Source organism: Suncus etruscus, chromosome X, assembly GCF_024139225.1.
Source record: "Suncus etruscus isolate mSunEtr1 chromosome X, mSunEtr1.pri.cur, whole genome shotgun sequence".
NCBI lineage: Eukaryota > Metazoa > Chordata > Mammalia > Eulipotyphla > Soricidae > Suncus > Suncus etruscus.
This window is the reverse complement of record NC_064868.1, coordinates 8585412-8603844: the sequence shown is the minus strand read 5'-3', so window position 1 is coordinate 8603844 and position 18433 is coordinate 8585412. Positions and strand designations below refer to the sequence as shown.

The 18433-nt window shown below is 42.5% G+C and overlaps 1 protein-coding gene across 2 annotated transcripts in view; it reads left to right on the top strand.

The window, feature by feature from the left end:
• The window catches only part of NHS (NHS actin remodeling regulator), a 341204-nt gene extending 323711 nt beyond the window's left edge, over positions 1-17493 (top strand). Inside the window, exons 4-9 of one of the 2 annotated variants that reach the window (XM_049766777.1) lie at positions 1841-1903; positions 3866-4058; positions 6552-6683; positions 7925-10897; positions 11152-11278; positions 16627-17493. In XM_049766777.1, coding sequence (XP_049622734.1) covers positions 1841-1903; positions 3866-4058; positions 6552-6683; positions 7925-10897; positions 11152-11278; positions 16627-17323 — 4185 coding nt within the window. In that variant the 3' untranslated portion in view covers positions 17324-17493. The remainder of the gene's footprint in view (positions 1-1840; positions 1904-3865; positions 4059-6551; positions 6684-7924; positions 10898-11151; positions 11279-16626) is intronic. The other variant, XM_049766779.1, reaches the window with a different exon arrangement.
• The last annotated feature ends 940 nt before the right edge of the window (positions 17494-18433 follow it).

Here is an 18433-nt window from a genome sequence, read left to right as displayed (position 1 = left end):
TTTTTCAATGAGAGAGTCACAGACCATATAAAATCTTTGTGTGTCATAAGAAAATATATCAAAGTTCACTATAAGGGGATGCCAGTTGCATTATTTACAAGTTAAAAAAGCAGGGGTTCTGGAGCGATAGTACAGAGGGTAGGACATTTGCCTTGCCCACTGCCACCCATGTTTGATTCCAGGCATACTAGATGGTCCCTCAGCCCACCATAAACGATCTCCAAGCAACCAAAGAGCTTGTATTAAGTGCTGAGTACTGTTGGTTTTGGTCCCAAACCAAATAAACAAAAAGATTATATAATAAGAAGCAACCCTGTCAATGAAAACAGAAACCTGGGCTCTGAGAATGTAGCTCTGTAGTGTGACACCTACTTTACAAATGTGCAACTGAATTTGATTCCAGGCACCAACCCTCACTGATTGTGATCCCCACTGGCACTGCTGTTATGGTCCAGTGCTACAAACAACTGTTTCATCTCTGTGCTCAGCAACCGAGTGTGCAATTCCCAGATATCGTAACAACAACCTAGTGAAATATTGGGGAGAAAGCAAATTTATAGAGAATTAGGTTTTTGGTACTCACAGGCCTCCCCAAATACATCTGCCGTAGGTTTAAGAATAACTAGACTCAGCATTTGTCAATACTGAGCCTCTTATAGAACCAAGCACTGTATGCATTCCCTTCTGTTTTTAGTTATTTGCACTCAGATGGTAAGTACCCTTAGATTCTGTAAAGTCAGCTTCTTCTTGAAGTCTTAGAACATGACTGCAACTTTGAACATCTTGTCACAGATATGGTATCATTTGAGTACACAATCATTTGTTGAGCTCTTAACCTGCATTTTACTGGTATCATGGGAGATTGGGAGGGGTGGATTAAAAGGTCACATGACCTCTAGGAACTTGTAATCTGAAAAATGTAAAAACACATACAGAAGATAACTCATGTTATATTCAAGCAGTGCTATATGGAAAAGGCTAAAAGAGCTCGGACTTTATGTAATGCTTGGCATTGTTTAGAATTGAAGTTTCAGTGTCCGTGGTAGAGATTACAAGGGGATTCTGACATTTTCCAGACTGGACTGGCTGCATGATTTGTGAAACTCAATGCAAAATGAAAACTCGGGGCCCCTTCTCAGACTAAGTATTTCCAAACTGTAACAGCATTAAATCACACATAAAGTCCTTTGGAGTGGGGGGCTTGTGTATCTGCCCATGTTAGACACCCATAAAATTGACCTTGTTTTTAAATATGACTATGAAAAAGAGGCAGATTTTGAACATTACAGAAGAAGAAATTCTATATGGGAAATTTTCTTCCAAGTTGTTCTCTGGAAAATAAAACCATTGTGAATGCAAATTAAGAAGTGGGATTGGGGTCTACAATATATAAATGTTACGATCTGTGATGATAATTTCATCAATTATTTCATAGCTATGAGGTAAGTAATAGTTATAGCAATTGTAAAAGGGTTGTAACTGACATTAACGTATGGAGCTTAATAGATGCCAGAATTTCACTCTTAAGTATATTTACTCACTTAGTGCTCAGAACAGCCCTGGAAGGTACATCATGTTATTTCCCTATTTGACAGATGAGGTTAGAGATTGAGTCACAGGGGAACTGAACACAGTCTAGCTCCGAACTAGACTGTTCTCTTAACCACTATTTCTGCTCCTTCTCATCTAATAAGCACACTATGGAATGAAGAAAAGGGAAACAGGGAGTTAGTCAATGCTATCATTCTTAAATATTGTAGATTTAGCTGAAGCAGAGAATACTACGTATTATGTACATGCCGTTAATGTTTTGTTTTGTTTTTGCATTTTATGTCCATAGTTTAACAACACCCGCTCGCCCTCTCCCATTGAGTGTTGCCACATGACCCCATGGAGTAGAAAGGTACTGGCTTGGAGAAGGTGCCTGCCTTCCCATGCTTTCCCACTCTCAAACACTTCCCTTTCTTCTAACTATACTTTCTGCTTCCTTCAAACTGTATGCAAACTCTTGCTTCAAACTAACAGGGCTTCCTTTCCACCAGTTTGAAGAGTGCTACTTTCCTACCCTGAATGAAGTAAAATATGATTTAGATGGCCATTCCATTGGCATTTTTCCCATTTATATTTCTCCCCCAACTCCCCAGCCACAAGTAAGGCTCTGTTCAAGACGCCACTACTCCTAAACTTTGTAGTTCTGAAGAAAGAAATTCCAACTGGCCCTCTATTTATCAGAACTGTAAAGGTTCAGCTTCTCAAATTGAAAGAGAGAGGGAGAAAGAGAACTGGACAAAAGGACTGTCTAGCAGCCAACCATTCCTGTACTGTTAACTAAAAACTACTTTTGGCTGCTGGTCAGTCTATAGTCAGGTGACTACCCTTTTTTGTTCCCTAGTCCATTGTTATTCAAGGAAGGAATCGCCTATAAACTGGCCTTCTGGTGGTGGGGGTTTCTATCCAGCTTTTGCTATCTCACCCTCTCTTTCTGTCTCTCTTTTTGCAAGCACCAAACTTTTTTTTTCTTTTTTGGAAGTTACCTAGGAAACAAAGTCTTTTGTGCTCCAACTTTATTTGAGCTTTGGCTTCACTGGGAATTTGCACAAAAGCTGAAGAGAGAAAGAAGGTTGAGATGCTTAAGAACACAATTTTCTCAAAGGGGGGAATATTTGTTGGGTGTGTTGGGGCCCTTTGCAGATGCTGCTGACAAGGTAAGCAATACTGGGGTTTAGTTTAAGCAGTGGCTCTGGAATCTTCTCTTTAAAGGGAATATAGAACAGTTTGTTTTACAATACAAGAACTCCTCTCTGAGTCACCAGGTCCTGCTTGTTTCCAGGCACGAGGTGGAGAAAAAGAATTTTAGTGGAGAAAAAGAATTTTAACTGAACTTACATTTAAGAAAAAATATTATTGAAACCTAACATAAATAAGGGGAAACAAATGTTTATTTTATACTCAGCTTCCTCAAATTGTATATAGACATTAAACTAGCTTCAGTGGTGTAATCTGGGTCTTTTAAGAATGTGCTTTAGAGACACAACCCTAAAATCAAAATTGAGTTAAATTCAAGTCTTTTTGTTGATCGAAACTAGAAGCTCAACCTCTGAAGTGGAAGACAGTATTAATCTCTATCTAAGGACAAAGGAATTTTCAAATGTCATGTAGAAGCCAATTGGAAGGCAAGCTTTGGCTGCAAAGCTGAAGAAAAAAAAAGAAATTACTGTGCCCTTTTCCCCAATCTTGGGGGGGAAAACTCCACTACACATCTGACCCTCCCTCCAGCTTAGAAGAGGAGTCACCTGGGCTTTTCCAGGTGCATACAGTGACGAGAAAATGGTGTTTGCTAAATGGCTTTCCACACCACAGTTGCAGGTTAAAACCTGGCCTGTTTGATTTGGACTTGGAACTTACAATGGCTTGTCCTTCAGATGATTTGTTCTGGGATGTCTGCAAGTCTCCTCGCTCACTTTTGGGGCACATTTTCATTTGCATCTTCTCCCTTTGATCCTAGGCTTCTAGTGTTCTAGCAGGGACTTTCAGTGGCAATTAATGGCAAGACAGATATTCCAAAAGTACATCTAGCTCACTAGGTCAAAGATTCATTTTTCTTGTGTTGGAAGTTTTGGTATTTCTGGCTACAGGGTCTCTGCTTTTAGTTGCATTGGGCCTGAAATGCATGTTGGTTTAGCCTCTCCACTTTTCTGCCACTATACTATGAAAAGGATAAATCCCATTAGTTGTATTTTCTAACTCTTTTTAGGAACTCTTTCTGTGACCTAAAAGCTTATCTCTGACTTTTCTTTGCTAACCTGCATAATATCAGTGTGTATATAAACCGTGACAACCAAGTCTGATTGTACTTCACTTACAGTCCCATCCCCTGGAGGATGAAGACCCAGATGTCATGTTAGGGCAGAGGCCCAAGAACCCAGTTCACAATATTCCCTCAACACTGGACAAGCAGACCAACTGGAGCAAAGCTCTACCTCTCCCAACACCAGAGGAGAAGATGAAACAGGAAGCCCAAGTGATTTCTTCTTGCATTATTCCCATCAATGTCACTGGTATTTGTTCTGTTCTTTTCTTGGTGGTGGTGGGAGGAGTGGGCAGTTGGGATAGCACACACTATCATGAATTAAAGATATTAAAGTCTCTGCTGTTGGGTAGATCTGTTAGAATAGCACTTTGTAAACCAACCCAGCGGAGTGCCTTTGTCATTTGAATATCCATTTGCATGTGTTCTGTTAGGCTGCTTGTTATGTAAATATGGACAGTTTATTTTGGGGGGGAGTCACCAAGTAGTCATTTGGTCATAGCCCATTGAAATAATGCCACGATGATTAATCACGTGATAATGATGTGGCACTGCAAGAAAGAAACAACAAATCTAAGTTTCTCAAATGGCAAATAATGATCTTGTAGGCCAGTTCTACAGCCCATTTTTATGTTTCCTATGATTTTTAGGAACTTTGTCCCAAAATATATATGCAGATAACAGAAGAAGGCAGAATTGGGCTTTAAATACAGTCTCTTCTGCAAATGGTCTGTCTTTCCTCCTCCTGTGTATTTATTTGAATTTCAGCAAGTCTTCCTAGACTTTTCAAAACTTCATCGGGAGCTCTTTGAAGATTGACTCTAGAAATCTCAAGCTTAAGTAAAATAATGTTATCAAGTATTCTCACCTTCAAAGGTAGAAATTAAGTGATCTGTCTGTTAGATTTTCTTTCACCATCTTTGCAAATTATGTTTTGTTTTCATATTGAGAATTTTGAAATGGCTGTGTTATGACTGAGATCTCCTAGTACCACATGATTACAGATTATAGGTTACTCCAGCTACAACTTGGGCAGAGCCATGATTAACCCACTCAAGTGTCTCTTCTATAAAATAGGGACAACACGATCACCAGGTATTTTTACTTCCTGGAAAAAAAGAGTTCTGGTTCATCAGAAGGGTGTGAGCTAGTCATTAATTTTTCTAGTATTCTGTTCAATTTGTATGATAAATGAATCTAAGAACGTGTACTTATCCAAACCCTATAATCTAAATGGGATGGGTTAAGAGACTTCAATTGTCAAAATGGATCTTTTGGACATCATATTAAATTTTCAGTTCTGGGAACATTCAATTATTAGCAGCACCTGCTTTCTTCATAGCACTGTAAGTAAAATCTTGTTTTTAAATTTAGTTCTTTCCATTTGAGTCTCTTGATTCAGGAAATTCCTTTCAGAAAATTTTAGGAATTCTCAGACTCAAATTTTAGTTCTATGTTGGTTTATAGAACTTTAATAAAAAAAACTTTAATGAAAATGGTATTAATTATGCCCACATACCACAAAGTATTCTGAATGCCATGTATTACTAGGGTAAAGGATTTTGATTGTCAGTTAGAACTAAAATGGAAAATTACATTAATATACAATTTCCAATAATTTTGTCATTATTCGTCAGGTGTTATCACAGACTGATTGTCCATAGTTCTAGAAACTGCTGGTTCTAGATGTCATGCTAAGCAGAACTCTTTCATTTTATAACTGAGCCAAGGTTAAAACCTGCCATTCTGCCAACTTTCTAAAAAAATCAGGAAAAGTTATGAGGCAACCAGATTTCAAAGTTTTGGGATTATAGTTTTCTGAAGCTAAGTTCACTCTGAGAAATTCATGGTGCCTGCCTATAGCAGATGGGGGGGGTTTAAGATCCTCATTTCCTCCTTCAGAGTTCTAACTCTAATCAGACTTTATGTAGTGTTAATGATCTAATTATGAAGAGAGACACTAATAAGTATCAATCATGGTTTGCCCCTGTATTTACTAAAGCGTTAAAGACTGGAAATTTCAACTTTACCTACAGTTGGTACAGAAGCTATATCTGTTGTAAGAGTGGAACCAGAGTTTGCCTTGCATTTTTATTTTATATTGACAAGACACCATGCTAAATTAAAAATGCAACCCTTCTACTTGGTAGAAGAAAGGAGACAGAGTTACATGAAGATTTAGAAGATGAATCTCTAGGCTGTTGTTTCCTCACAGCAAGTGTGTGTGTGTGTGTGTGTGTGTGTGTGTGTGTGTGTGTGATTGTATGGTGGGCATAGTGGATGGAAGGAGGGGGGAAAACTCTAACAAAGATTCTTTTAATGAAAAAATGGACTAGGATGTTAGCTGAATTGATTCAGGTTGACAGCTTGGCTAAAGATATCAGCTTCAGAGAGCCCAGAAATAGACCAGTAAATCGTAGTAACTGAAGGTTGTAAGTCCTTAAGGAACCATTTCTGTGGGAGAGTAAACCTTTGATGTTATTTTCTCCTTCTCCTTTTTTTGATTTCCCTCCGTGTTACTTTTGGCAGTACACGCTTTTGTGGAGAGCTGAATTTAGAAGTAAAGCTTAATGTACTGCAGCACAATTTAAATAAGGACTGAATAAGGGCTCCCTTATATTTGTTCACAGTCTTAATCCAAACTCTTCCTTTACTTCCAATCAATAAATATCACTGTATTCCAACCAAATGAAATTGTGTTTGCCATTTCTAAAGGCTAATGAGACCTATTTGTGGGTTGCAGGAGTTGGCTTTGACAGAGAGGCCAGTATACGCTGCTCTCTTGTTCATTCACAATCCGTACTACAGCGCAGACGAAAACTGAGGAGGAGGAAAACCATCTCTGGTATCCCCAGAAGAGTCCAACAAGAAATAGGTGTGGTATAAAATATTAATAGTTAACTTTCTGTTTGTTGGGTGGTGTAGATTATAAGATGAAATGAAAGCCTGCCTTTAATGGCTTTCCTTAAAAATACTCAGCATTGTCTGTTGTAGAGGTTTTAAAATGGTTTTTACTGAATTGTGTTCAGCTAGTAGATGGTATTGCATTTTTAAATATCTGCTCTTGACTATGAAAGTTTGAGCTTACAGATTTGGGCATATATTTTTAGGTCTTATGTCTGAATGTATTTTGTACTCATTTGAAAAGTTCCATTAAGGTACCAAACCTGAATAAAATGTAATAAGACTATGAAAGAGTCTTTTAGAAAAGTGTACCTTTATCTGGAGAAAGACTTTTATGATATTCATTATTCCAAAAGATATATGTAAGCATAGTAAATAACATATTGAATACTGATAACATGATGTCCTTGATGACAGTTTAAAAATATTTACAGGTCATTAGATTATCTCTATGTTATTGCTATAGCATCTTTTCTAAGATTGCTATTTCTTATCATAGGTTCAATGATTTTTATTTTTATGCTTATATTGCAAAATATAGCCATGGCGAGTAAAGATAAATCTTTTATTTAATTTTAACTAATTTTAAATTTTATCTAATTTTATTTTATTTTAGTTTAGTTTAGTTTAATTTTGGAGCCACATCTGGTGATGCTCAGGGATTACTCCTGGCTATGCACTTAGAAATCACCCCTGGGTTGGGGGAGCACATGGGACGCTGAAAGGTCAAACCACAGTCCGTCCTAGGTCAGCGCATGCAAGGCAAATGCCTTACTGCTTGTGCCACCGCTCTGGCCCCTAATTTTATTTTTTAATTGATATCTTTATTTAAGCACCATGATTACAAACATGTTTGCTAGTTGGGTTTCAGTTACATAAAAGTATACACCCTTCACCAGTGCAACATTCCCACCACCAATGTCCCCCATTTCCCTTTTGTATTAAAAAGGTAGTTCACTTATGGGGGCCAAGTTAAGTTGATAGCAAAGAAAGAAAATTCACAAAATATCTTAAAAGCAGATTTTTTTCCCTGAATACATGCATGCACATAATATGTGTATGTAAAGACAAATTGCCCAAAGCATTTTAACCTCATTTGAGTATTTTTTCTGCTGAAAAAAATGCAAGCACCCATATTTGGGAACATCTCTCAGAAAGTGTGTTAATCTGCGGATGTAGAAACTATCTCATTCTGCTTGTCTTGTGTCCTAGATTCTGATGAGTCACCAGTGGCCAGAGAAAGGAACGTGATTGTGCACACAAATCCAGACCCTTCTAACACTGCCAATAGGAGGTCTGGAACCCGAGACTCGGAGTGCCAAACTGAGGATATTCTGATTGCGGCTCCATCAAGAAGGAGAATCCGAGCACAGAGGGGTCAGAGCATTGCAGCTTCCCTTTCACACTCGGCTGGCAACATTTCTGCGTTGGCAGATAAAGGCGACACCATGTTTACCCCCGCAGTGAACAGCCGCACCAGATCTCGGAGTCTGCCACGGGAGGGCAACAGAGGTGGTGATGCTGAGCCCAAAGGTAGCACTAAGCCGTCCTCATATGAAGAGGGAGAGCCGTTCGCTGGCAACCGAGAGCGAAATCCCAATGATGGCAGTGAGGCCACAAGCAGCCCCGCTACACAAGAACACCAGCCTGCGCTGAGCCTGGCCTGTTCACAGCATCTGCACAGCCCCCAGCACAAGTTAAGTGAAAGAGGAAGGTCCCGTCTGTCCCGAATGGCTGCTGACTCAGGCAGCTGCGACATCTCTTCCAACTCGGACACCTTCGGGAGCCCCATTCACTGCATCTCCACAGCTGGCGTCCTCCTCAGCAGCCACATGGACCAGAAAGATGACCACCAGTCATCCAGTGGCAACTGGAGTGGAAGTAGCTCCACCTGCCCTTCACAGACATCAGAGACCATCCTGCCTGCTGCTTCCCCTCCCCTCACTGGCTCTTCCCACTGCGACTCTGAGTTGTCATTAAACACCACCCCTCATGCCAATGAAGATGCCAGTGTCTTCATGATGGAGCAGTACCACGACCACCTGGAGAAAGGGCGAGGCCACCGGGCAAACTCCTTTACCTCTACTGTGGCTGACCTGTTGGACGACCCCAACAACAGCAACACCAGTGACAGTGAATGGAACTACCTTCACCATCATCATGATGCCTCCTGCCGCCAGGATTTCAGTCCCGAGCGCCCCAAGGCAGACAGCCTGGGCTGCCCAAGCTTCACAAGCATGGCCACTTATGACAGCTTCCTGGAGAAGTCACCATCAGACAAGGCTGACACTAGCTCTCACTTTTCAGTAGACACGGAGGGATACTACACTTCCATGCATTTTGACTGTGGCCTCAAAGGTAGTAAGAGCTATGTTTGTCACTATGCAGCTTTGGGCCCAGAGAATGGCCAAGGGATTGGGGTTCCTTCTGGCCTTCCAGACTGTGCCTGGCAGGACTACTTAGACCACAGGAGGCAGGGGAGACCTAGCATCTCTTTCAGGAAACCAAAGGCCAAGCCAACCCCACCTAAACGTAGTTCATCGCTGAGGAAGTCGGATGGAAACACAGACATGTCTGAGAAGAAAGAACCAAAGATAAGCAGTGGCCAGCTTCTGCCTCACAATTCCAGGGAAATGAAGCTGCCCCTTGACTTCTCCAATGCGCCTTCCCGAGTGGAGACTGCCAATCTTCCCGCCAAGCAGGAGTCTTCGTGGGTGAACCAGAATGAACACGCTCTTAAGGAACCTCAGTTGGATACATCCGATATTCCATCATTCAAAGACGAAGGTGCTGATTCAACTCACTATGCGGACCTCTGGCTTCTAAATGACTTGAAAACAAATGATCCTTACAGATCGTTATCTAATTCTAGCACTGCTACGGGCACTACAGTTATTGAATGCATCAAATCTCCAGAGAGCTCGGAATCCCAAACGTCCCAGTCGGAATCAAGAGCCACCACTCCATCCCTTCCTTCTGTTGACAATGAGTTTAAACTGGCTTCACCGGAAAAACTGGCTGGCTTGGCATCACCATCCAGTGGCTACTCAAGTCAGTCAGAAACACCCACCTCCTCTTTCCCAACAGCGTTCTTTTCGGGCCCCTTGTCTCCTGGAGGCAGCAAAAGGAAACCGAAAGTCCCAGAAAGGAAATCCTCGCTCCAGCAACCTTCTCTGAAAGATGGAGCTTTATCACTGAGTAAGGATCTTGAACTTCCAATAATACCTCCTACCCATCTTGACCTAAGTGCTCTTCATAATGTCTTGAATAAACCATTCCATCACCGTCACCCATTGCATGTTTTCAGTCATAATAAGCAGAACACAATAGGAGAAACACTAAGGTCGAATCCTCCTCCATCCCTTGCAATTACACCAACAGTCCTAAGATCTGTGAACCTTAGATCCATCAGTAAATCTGAAGAAGTGAAGCCAAAAGAAGGCAGCAGCCCAGATCTCCCCTACTTAAAGGAAAGTGCTCTCACAATGACTGCTCTGTCTCCGAGTAAGATCAGGCCGCATGTGGGTAATAAATCATTATCACGTCAGTTCTCCACTGAAGACACCCTACTCTCCTTGTTAGACTCCTCTGCAGGGGAGATGGGGCCAGATAAACTACAGTTAGAAAAAAAGCGCATGTTTGATGTGAAGAATCCTTGTGATCCAGAAACGGTAGCTGGCAGCAATCTGCTAGATTCAATTGTCCCCAAAGACCAGATCCATATGGAGAGTGAGCCTATTCCAGAAAACACAAGTAAACATGGTGACTTTCTCCCAAAGGGATTTCAGAGGGTCTCTGTTGCCTGCCCCAATGATATGGATGCTAAGATTCCACACTATGAAGCTGGCCTGGATGGAATCCGAGCACAGGCCCTGAAGGTGCCCTCTGTAGATCAGGAGGATGGCGCACACCCCGAGTCCCTGGATGTGCTTGCCTCTCAGTCCAACTCAGCCTCAAGAGTCACGGACACAGGCAATCAACTTAAGCATCAGCTTGGGATGAGCCACCCCCATGACAAAGTGCCTGGGACTGTCAGCTACAGAACAGATATATCAACTGTAAATTCATGCCCTGACAAATGTTCTGAGCAGGAAAATATCGCTTCAGGTATTTCAGCCAAAAGTGCCTCTGATTACAGCGGAGCAGAGGAGACTCCAGGAAGTGTGGATGAGGCGTCATTTAAAGGTCAGTTGTTGTTACCTTTGTCATAAGGGTAAGGCATCTCATGACCCTTCCTGGTCTGTGTCTTTCTCACGAACCCTATTAACATCCGTAGTAGGGGTTTCCCCTCCAAAATTTCTTTTCACATACTAATACAATGAGATTAAGCATGACAGATAGTGCACTCATTTGGAAAATGGCACTGTGGGAAGTGTTGTGTGTTTATTCCCGGAGTCAGGTCAATTTCTGACATAAGATGGTTTTGTTTTTAATTTAAGAATCATCGCCAAGTGATGACTCTCTGATCTCACCACTCAGTGAAGACTCTCAGGCTGAAGCTGATGGCGTGTTCGTTTCTCCCAATAAACCTCGAACCACTGAGGATTTATTTGCAGTCATTCATAGGTAAGGCAACAGTAGTGAAGATTTTGCTTCTTACAGAACTTCTCATCAAATTGAAATGTAGGAACCCTTTTGTATTAATAAGACATTCAACAAGAAGTAAGGAAAATTTCTTTTTTAAGTCAAATTGGTAGACTTATACTCTATTAGGAGTTTATATATATATATTTAAGATCTCACTTGTGCGGATTTTCATCACAACTACTGAGAGAAGGTGTTTTTCATTCTTTGAGGGGGGAGAGAGGCATTGAACTACACCTGGCTGTTGTTCAGGATATTTGCTCAGAATTGACCCCTGACAGTAAGTACTCAAGGGACCTCATGTGGTACTGGGGAGCAAAGCAGGGTCAGCTTCATGCATAGTGCCTTAACCCCTTTACTATCTCTCTGAAGTAGATTTTTCATCATGGAAAAATATGTAAAATGGTTTGAAAACTCCAACACTAGTATAAACAGTGACTTTGTTGTTTATTTTTGTTTGGGGGGAAATACCCAGTGGTACTCAGGGATTACTCCCTGGCTCTGTGCTTAGGAATCAGTTCTGGCAGAGCTTGGGGGACAGTATGGGGTATTGGGGATCAAATCTGGTTCAGTTGTGTGTAAGAAAAGAGCCCTACGTGCAGTACTAATCTCTCTGGCCCCCTAAAAACTGACTTTTAAATAATTTCTTGAACCTAAAAATGTAGTACTACTCCAGCAGAGATAATGTTAAATAATTTATTCTAGCCGAGACCCAAATTTGAGACAAGATAGTGTAGACCAGGGGTCTTCAAACTACGGCCTGAGGGCCACATGTGGCCCGCAGAGGAGTCTGATCCGGCCTGCCAGCAGTGAGCACTGTTTGGTTGCCAAGATACCTGCCAGCATATACACTCAGTGTATATCCAAATATCAGGAACCATGCACTCAAAATGGTAACCATCTTTGGTAGCACTTATGCCTGTGAACAGACTTTTTCAAGAATGAAACATCTGAAATCTCCAACCAGATCAAGATTAACTGATGCCCACTTGCATCACTTGTTACGGCTGGCAGTGACAAATATGGAACCAGACATTGACCATCTCATTAGCCAAAAGCAGACCCACAGTTCCCATTGAAATACTGGCGCATGATCTGTTTATTTATAAATGGTTTTCATTTTATTTATATAAGATATGTGCAGTGTGAGTAGGAATTAGTAGCTCATATAGTCCGGCCCTCCAGCTCTCTAAGGGACCGTAATCCGACCCCACTTTAAAAAGTTTAAAGACCCCTGGTGTAGACAGCTCATTCCATAGCCCAGAACACTTAACCATTGCTTCTCTAAAATTAATAATCCTGGGACTGTGCGATGTCTCTGTGGTAGTCTGCATACTTTGACTCTGTGAGGCCCTGGGTTCCATCCCAACACCACAAGAGATAAAATGAAACAAAAGTGATGCTTCATATGCTACGTGAGGGGCTGATGGACTCTCTGTTGCCTTTCCAGGACAGCATTATATCCAGGTTGCCCATATGTAATCTTTTATCTGTCTTGTACAGATGAGGGTGTAGCCTTGTGACCACAACCCATATTTTCAGGAATATGCCTGACATGCTTGCTTTGCATGCAGCTGACCTGAATTTGATCCTAGAGTCTCATATGATCCTCCAAGTCCCAGTAGGAGTGATCTCTGAGTGCAGAGCCAGGAGTTAGCTCTGAGCACCACAAAGTGTAATCCCAAAGAAAGACAAAATGTATATGCCTGAAAAAGTATAACTAAGGTAGGAACTAGCTCTTGGAAACTCAGGTCACATTAGACTGCATTGTCTAAACAGGATATGGCCACTCTTTTCCTAGGCTTGATGGCTTAGTTTAATCTTCTGAAGCAAGTTCTCTTTACAAACTGGGGCTGGTGAGGTGGTGCTAGAGGAAAGGTGTCTGCCTTGCAAGCACTAGCCAAGGAAGGACCGTGGTTCGATCCCCCAGCATCCCATATGGTCCCCACAAGCCAGGGGCAATTTCTGAGCACTTAACCATGAGTAACCCCTGAACATCAAACGGGTGTGCCCCCCCAAAAACAAAATAAAGGCTTACCATTCTTTACCCTGAAGTTCTATTTTTGAAGGGAACTTTTAAAGGGGTCCACATCGCTGGTGCTCTTACTTCTATGCTCAGGGATTACTACGGTCAATGTCCTGGGGACCACATTGGGTACTGGGGATCAAGGAGCATTGGCAGCATTCAAGGCAAACATCCTACCTACTGTAGTATCACTCAGATGTTCCTTGAAGGGAACATTTGATTTCAATTAAATGTCCTTTCATAAATAAGGGACACTGCTCTTGAACGTCTTTTTAAAAGGAAATTATCAGGACAAGCATTAAGGCATCTGCCTTGCCCGAGCTAGCTTAGAACGGACTGCGGTTTGATCCCCCCGGCATTCCATATGGTCTCCTGAGCCAGGAGCGATTTCTGAGTGCATAACCAGGAGTGTCACCGGGTGTGGCCAAACCAAAAAAAAAAAAGGAAACCGTCAGAAAAACCTTCTGCGTGTGCCTAAGTTGATAAAACTTTCCACTCAGATGGTGAAGGTTTACTTTTCTTTGCCCCTGTGTGTAGTATAAGCTCTGGTTAAAATCCCTTATTTCATTTGACCCTCCACCATAACACAAATGACTAAGTCATATAGAAGTTACAGAGCCAAGATCTTTACCCAGACAACTAATTACCAATCACTGTACTAAATGAGTCTAGGGGGTGACATCACAAAACCTGGAATTGAATTCCAGCTTACCACTCCCTGCCCAATCTTTAGTCAACTGAAGTCTCTGTATCCATTATCTTATGGAGCATGGGAATCCTCTAACTCACATATTCAATTTTGATTATAAAAGAACATTTCTGTCTCTAAACTATGCAAATGTTAAAAGAGATAATATTGCTTTAAGATGTCTACCCTACTAGGATGCCATTACTGGTATATGCAACATAATAATCATAGAGGCTTCATCAGAAGATAATGAGGCTAAAAGCCAGAGACTTACTCCAGTGGGCAAGACACTTGTCTTTCACGTGAACGACCTAGATTCAATCACTGTAATCCCATATAGCCCCTCTAGCACCTCCACGCGTGATCCCTGAGCTCAGAGCCAGGGGTAAGCCCTGAGCACCTACAGGTGTATCCCCAAAACCACAAAATTATAAACAAGCTAATCTCTAACTGCAAAGATAATACACTATCTGGAGTTTTAGATAAGAGCACATATGGCCAAGACTTATTGGTAAACTCAGTTACACTAAAAATTGAGTGTATGTCTATTTACCTATTTGTTGTGTATGTAAACATTTTATGGATTATGTTACTGACCCTACCTTGATCGGTGATTGTGCCCTACCCTAGGGTGTGACATGGCATCCTGCCCCCACCCTAGGGTGGTACCTGATTCTGCTTCCACCATTGGGTGGTATCTGATCCCACCATTGGGTGGTACCTGATTCTGGGGGATAAAAACAAGGGTCTGTGGAAGGCGAGAGGCTTTTTGGCTGGAACTGAGGCTGAGACTTTGGACTTCAGTCTTGTCCACCGAATAAAGCTAATATTTCCACAAGCCTGACTGTCTGCGAGCTGTTTACCCACCGTTTCACCTCAGAACCGTCGGCTGGACAGGGTGGCAGACGCATGCTCCGAGCTGGAGGGTAAAGACCTCATCTTCCATCCCTCCATCAGTCAAGCTCTTCAGGGGCTGACTTGCAACACTATTAAAGGATATAACATAATAAGTTCTTAGACCTCTTATAGCCTACATTTGGTAACCTTAGATAGACACTTGCATGAGGTTTACTTACATTTTGTTTTCTCAAAAGCTCACAGTTTACATAGAGCTTTAGTGTTCTCAGTTCCCAGATCCTCACCAAAAGTCAGTTTACTGATTTGTATACTGTGTATGCTCCCAGACAGCTATGAACAATGTTGTTCTTGGTCCAGAGAGATAGCATAGGCATTAAATCACTTCCCTTGAATGTGACTGATCCCAGTTCCAATATCAGATATCAGATATCCTCACATCCAGGGGTCATTCCTGCATGCAGAACCAAAAATAGTCCCTGAGCACTTCCAGGTGAAGATACCCGATGTTGCATTAAATAATTAATGATGGTGCTGGATGGAGGTGGATGGAGGGATTTTTCCTTAGGCCCCCGGCCACGTGGCTTCATCCCCCATCAATGGGCGGGTCTGGGGTCCAGGAAAGCGACGGGTATTGAACTCACTCACAGGCAGGCATCAGGAAGCATCAACTTTATTCATGCCCTATTCACCACATGTGTGGCTTATATCATAACCTTTCAAGCATAGCCATTCTTCGCTAGCCCTGCATCTTAACTCCCTTTCACCTCCATGCTGGCCAAAGACCAAAAGGGCAGAGCCCCAAAAAGGCCCCAATCCCCTGGGTCAAAGGCTTTATCTACCTTTTCCAAGACCCCTCCCAGGAATGGGCGGGGTCTTGCAGGTAAGGTCAAGTTACCTAGGGAGAAAGGGTGGGGGATGAGGCTTCACCCCCCCAAAAAAAGAAGTAATATTTGCAGCCAAAACTGGGTTGGTTAATTACTTTTAAAGTAATGTAAAACTCTGTTATAAAGAGGAGTTGAAGAAGAATTAGAGTCCACCGCACACAGACCTATTCCTACTCATTTTCCAAGCTGATCAGTGTTTGGCTGATCCTGTCCCATCCATCCCTCCATCCACTTGATTCTTCTGGTGGTCCTTGGCAGACCAGAGGGCAGAACCCTTTGCCTGGGTAGACTGAACTGCAGAGCCATATTGGGCCAAAGAAAACTACTGTTCTTCTCTGCCCATACTCAGACCTGGAGCCAGATATTTGCTTGTCAAATGTTCCAACAAGTCTTTCTCTATCTTAGCTGTTTTTTGCAATAATCTTTTCCAGAACCTAGTTTCTGTCTGTCCTGTTTGGAGGATTGCACCTTAGGCTTGTAATGCCACACAGGCCAGAAAGGTGCCATTTCTGTCACTGTCTCCTGTAGCACTAAGGCTTTAATATTCAACGGGGGGAGAGGGAGGACAGGGAATGGAAACACTCTTAAAGATAGACTGGAGAGATAGCACAGCGGTGTTTGCCTTGCAAGCAGCTGATCCAGGACCAAAGGTGATTGGTTCGAATCCCGGTGTCCCGTATGGTCCCCCGTGCCTGCCAGGAGCTATTTCTGAGCAGGCAGCCAGGAGTAACCCCTGAGCAACGCCGGGTGTGACCCAAAAACTAAAAACTAAAAAAAAAAAAAAAAAGATAGACTGAAGGTGACTTAACGCTTCTAGCTTCATAAAAGTATATGTGGGCTGAGGTTTTTAAATCCTCCTTTTTTTTCTTCAAAGGTCCAAGAGGAAAGTCCTGGGTAGAAAAGATTCTGGCGATATGTCTGTGCGCAGCAAAGCTAGAGCTTCTCTTGGCAGCAGCGGCGGCGGCGGCGGCGGCGGCAGCGGCAGCGGCAGCAGCGGCGGCGGCGGCGGCAGCAGCAGCAGCAGCAGCAGCAGCAGCAGCAGCAGCAGCAATGCTGCCTCGGTGACGTCACCCAGCGGCACTGTGACGGCCCCAAACAGCCAGAGGTCCCCAGGCCTCATCTACCGAAATGCCAAAAAGTCCAACACGTCCAACGAAGAGTTTAAGCTGCTGCTGCTCAAGAAAGGCAGCCGCTCTGATTCCAGCTACCGCATGTCGGCGACCGAGATCCTCAAGAGTCCCATCCTGCCCAAGGCACCAGGCGAACTCCTAGCTGAGTCCTCCCAAGGCACCCAGGAGGGGCCCCAGCCCGGGGCTGCTGGCTCCGAGGCACTATCCCCACGCTCTCCATGCACCCCACGGGTTAACGCAGAAGGGTTTTCTACCAAGAACTTTGGCACCTCGGCGGCGGCCAGGGTTGGCCGGTCCAGGGTGCCCCCTGTGGCGAGCAGCAGCCGCTACAGTGTCCGCTGTCGCCTGTATAATGCCCCCATGCAGGCCATCTCCGAGGGAGAGACAGAAAACTCGGATGGCAGCCCCCACGATGACCGGTCCTCCCAGAGTTCCACTTAGAGGGGACCCCTCCAGGCCCACTGGCCAAGGTCAAACCCTTAGTCCTGGGAGATGGGGAACAGGATCAGGGGGCTGGGGAACTATCCGATGGTACCTTTGTGGGGGTACACTCATTGGATTTTATCTGAATTCCAATAAATCGTTGGAATATACTTGTGGGGACACAGAAAGTGGTTTGGTCTTTTCTTGATTATTTTCCATGTTTTAACTAGCTACACTTTTTCTTTCTTCTTTTTCTTTACCTTAGTTTGAGTTACCGAATCCCATTCCTTTTGATAATACAGAATTCCAACTGTCTGCTTTACATGAAACCTAGAAAAAAAAGGGTTGCCCAGAGCTGCCTATTCAGAAAACAAAGCCTCACTGTCATTATTCTTAAGAAGATGAGAATTCCTCCGAAGGTTTGGTATTTTTTTACATTAAAATGAACTAAAGCAAAATTTAGAAGAAAGAACTACACACATATAAATACCATATTTTTGATAAAAAATGTAAATAGATTTCTCATTAATGAGTGGACACTTGGCCAATTATCTACCATACATCAACTGTTTATAGAAAACAAAAATAAAATATAATAACTGTATTCTGTGAATACCATTTTCATATCAAATATCATATTTAAGTGTCCACCAATATTTCTGAGAAGATAAACCTCAAATATGAATTTTAAACCGGAGAAATAAAGGAAACCTTGAGGTCATATACTGAAATGTGGTTCATTTAAAACAATGAATTCTGTAACCTAACCACTTTTTTGGTGACCAATTGCAGCAAGAAACTAATAATATAACATGTGGTAGGGATCTGCCATATGGTGATCTGGATCGAATGAAAAGCATGCTTTTGATTTTTTCAAAAATCAGTGAGAGAACTCATCATTCTCAACACAAGCCCTGAGCAACAGCATTTGACAGTGTCCTTTAGACTTTAGTTTTTAATGGATTGCTTTAAAGAGGATGAGCAGGGACAACCGTTAATTTTGTTACGTATTAGTATTAGGCTACTGGGGTCATCAACAATCATAGTCGAATGGCTATCATCTTGAAATTCCTTAAACAGTTAAGCAAGTGACTCCAGTTTCTTTAACAGGAAAAAATAATCAAAAGT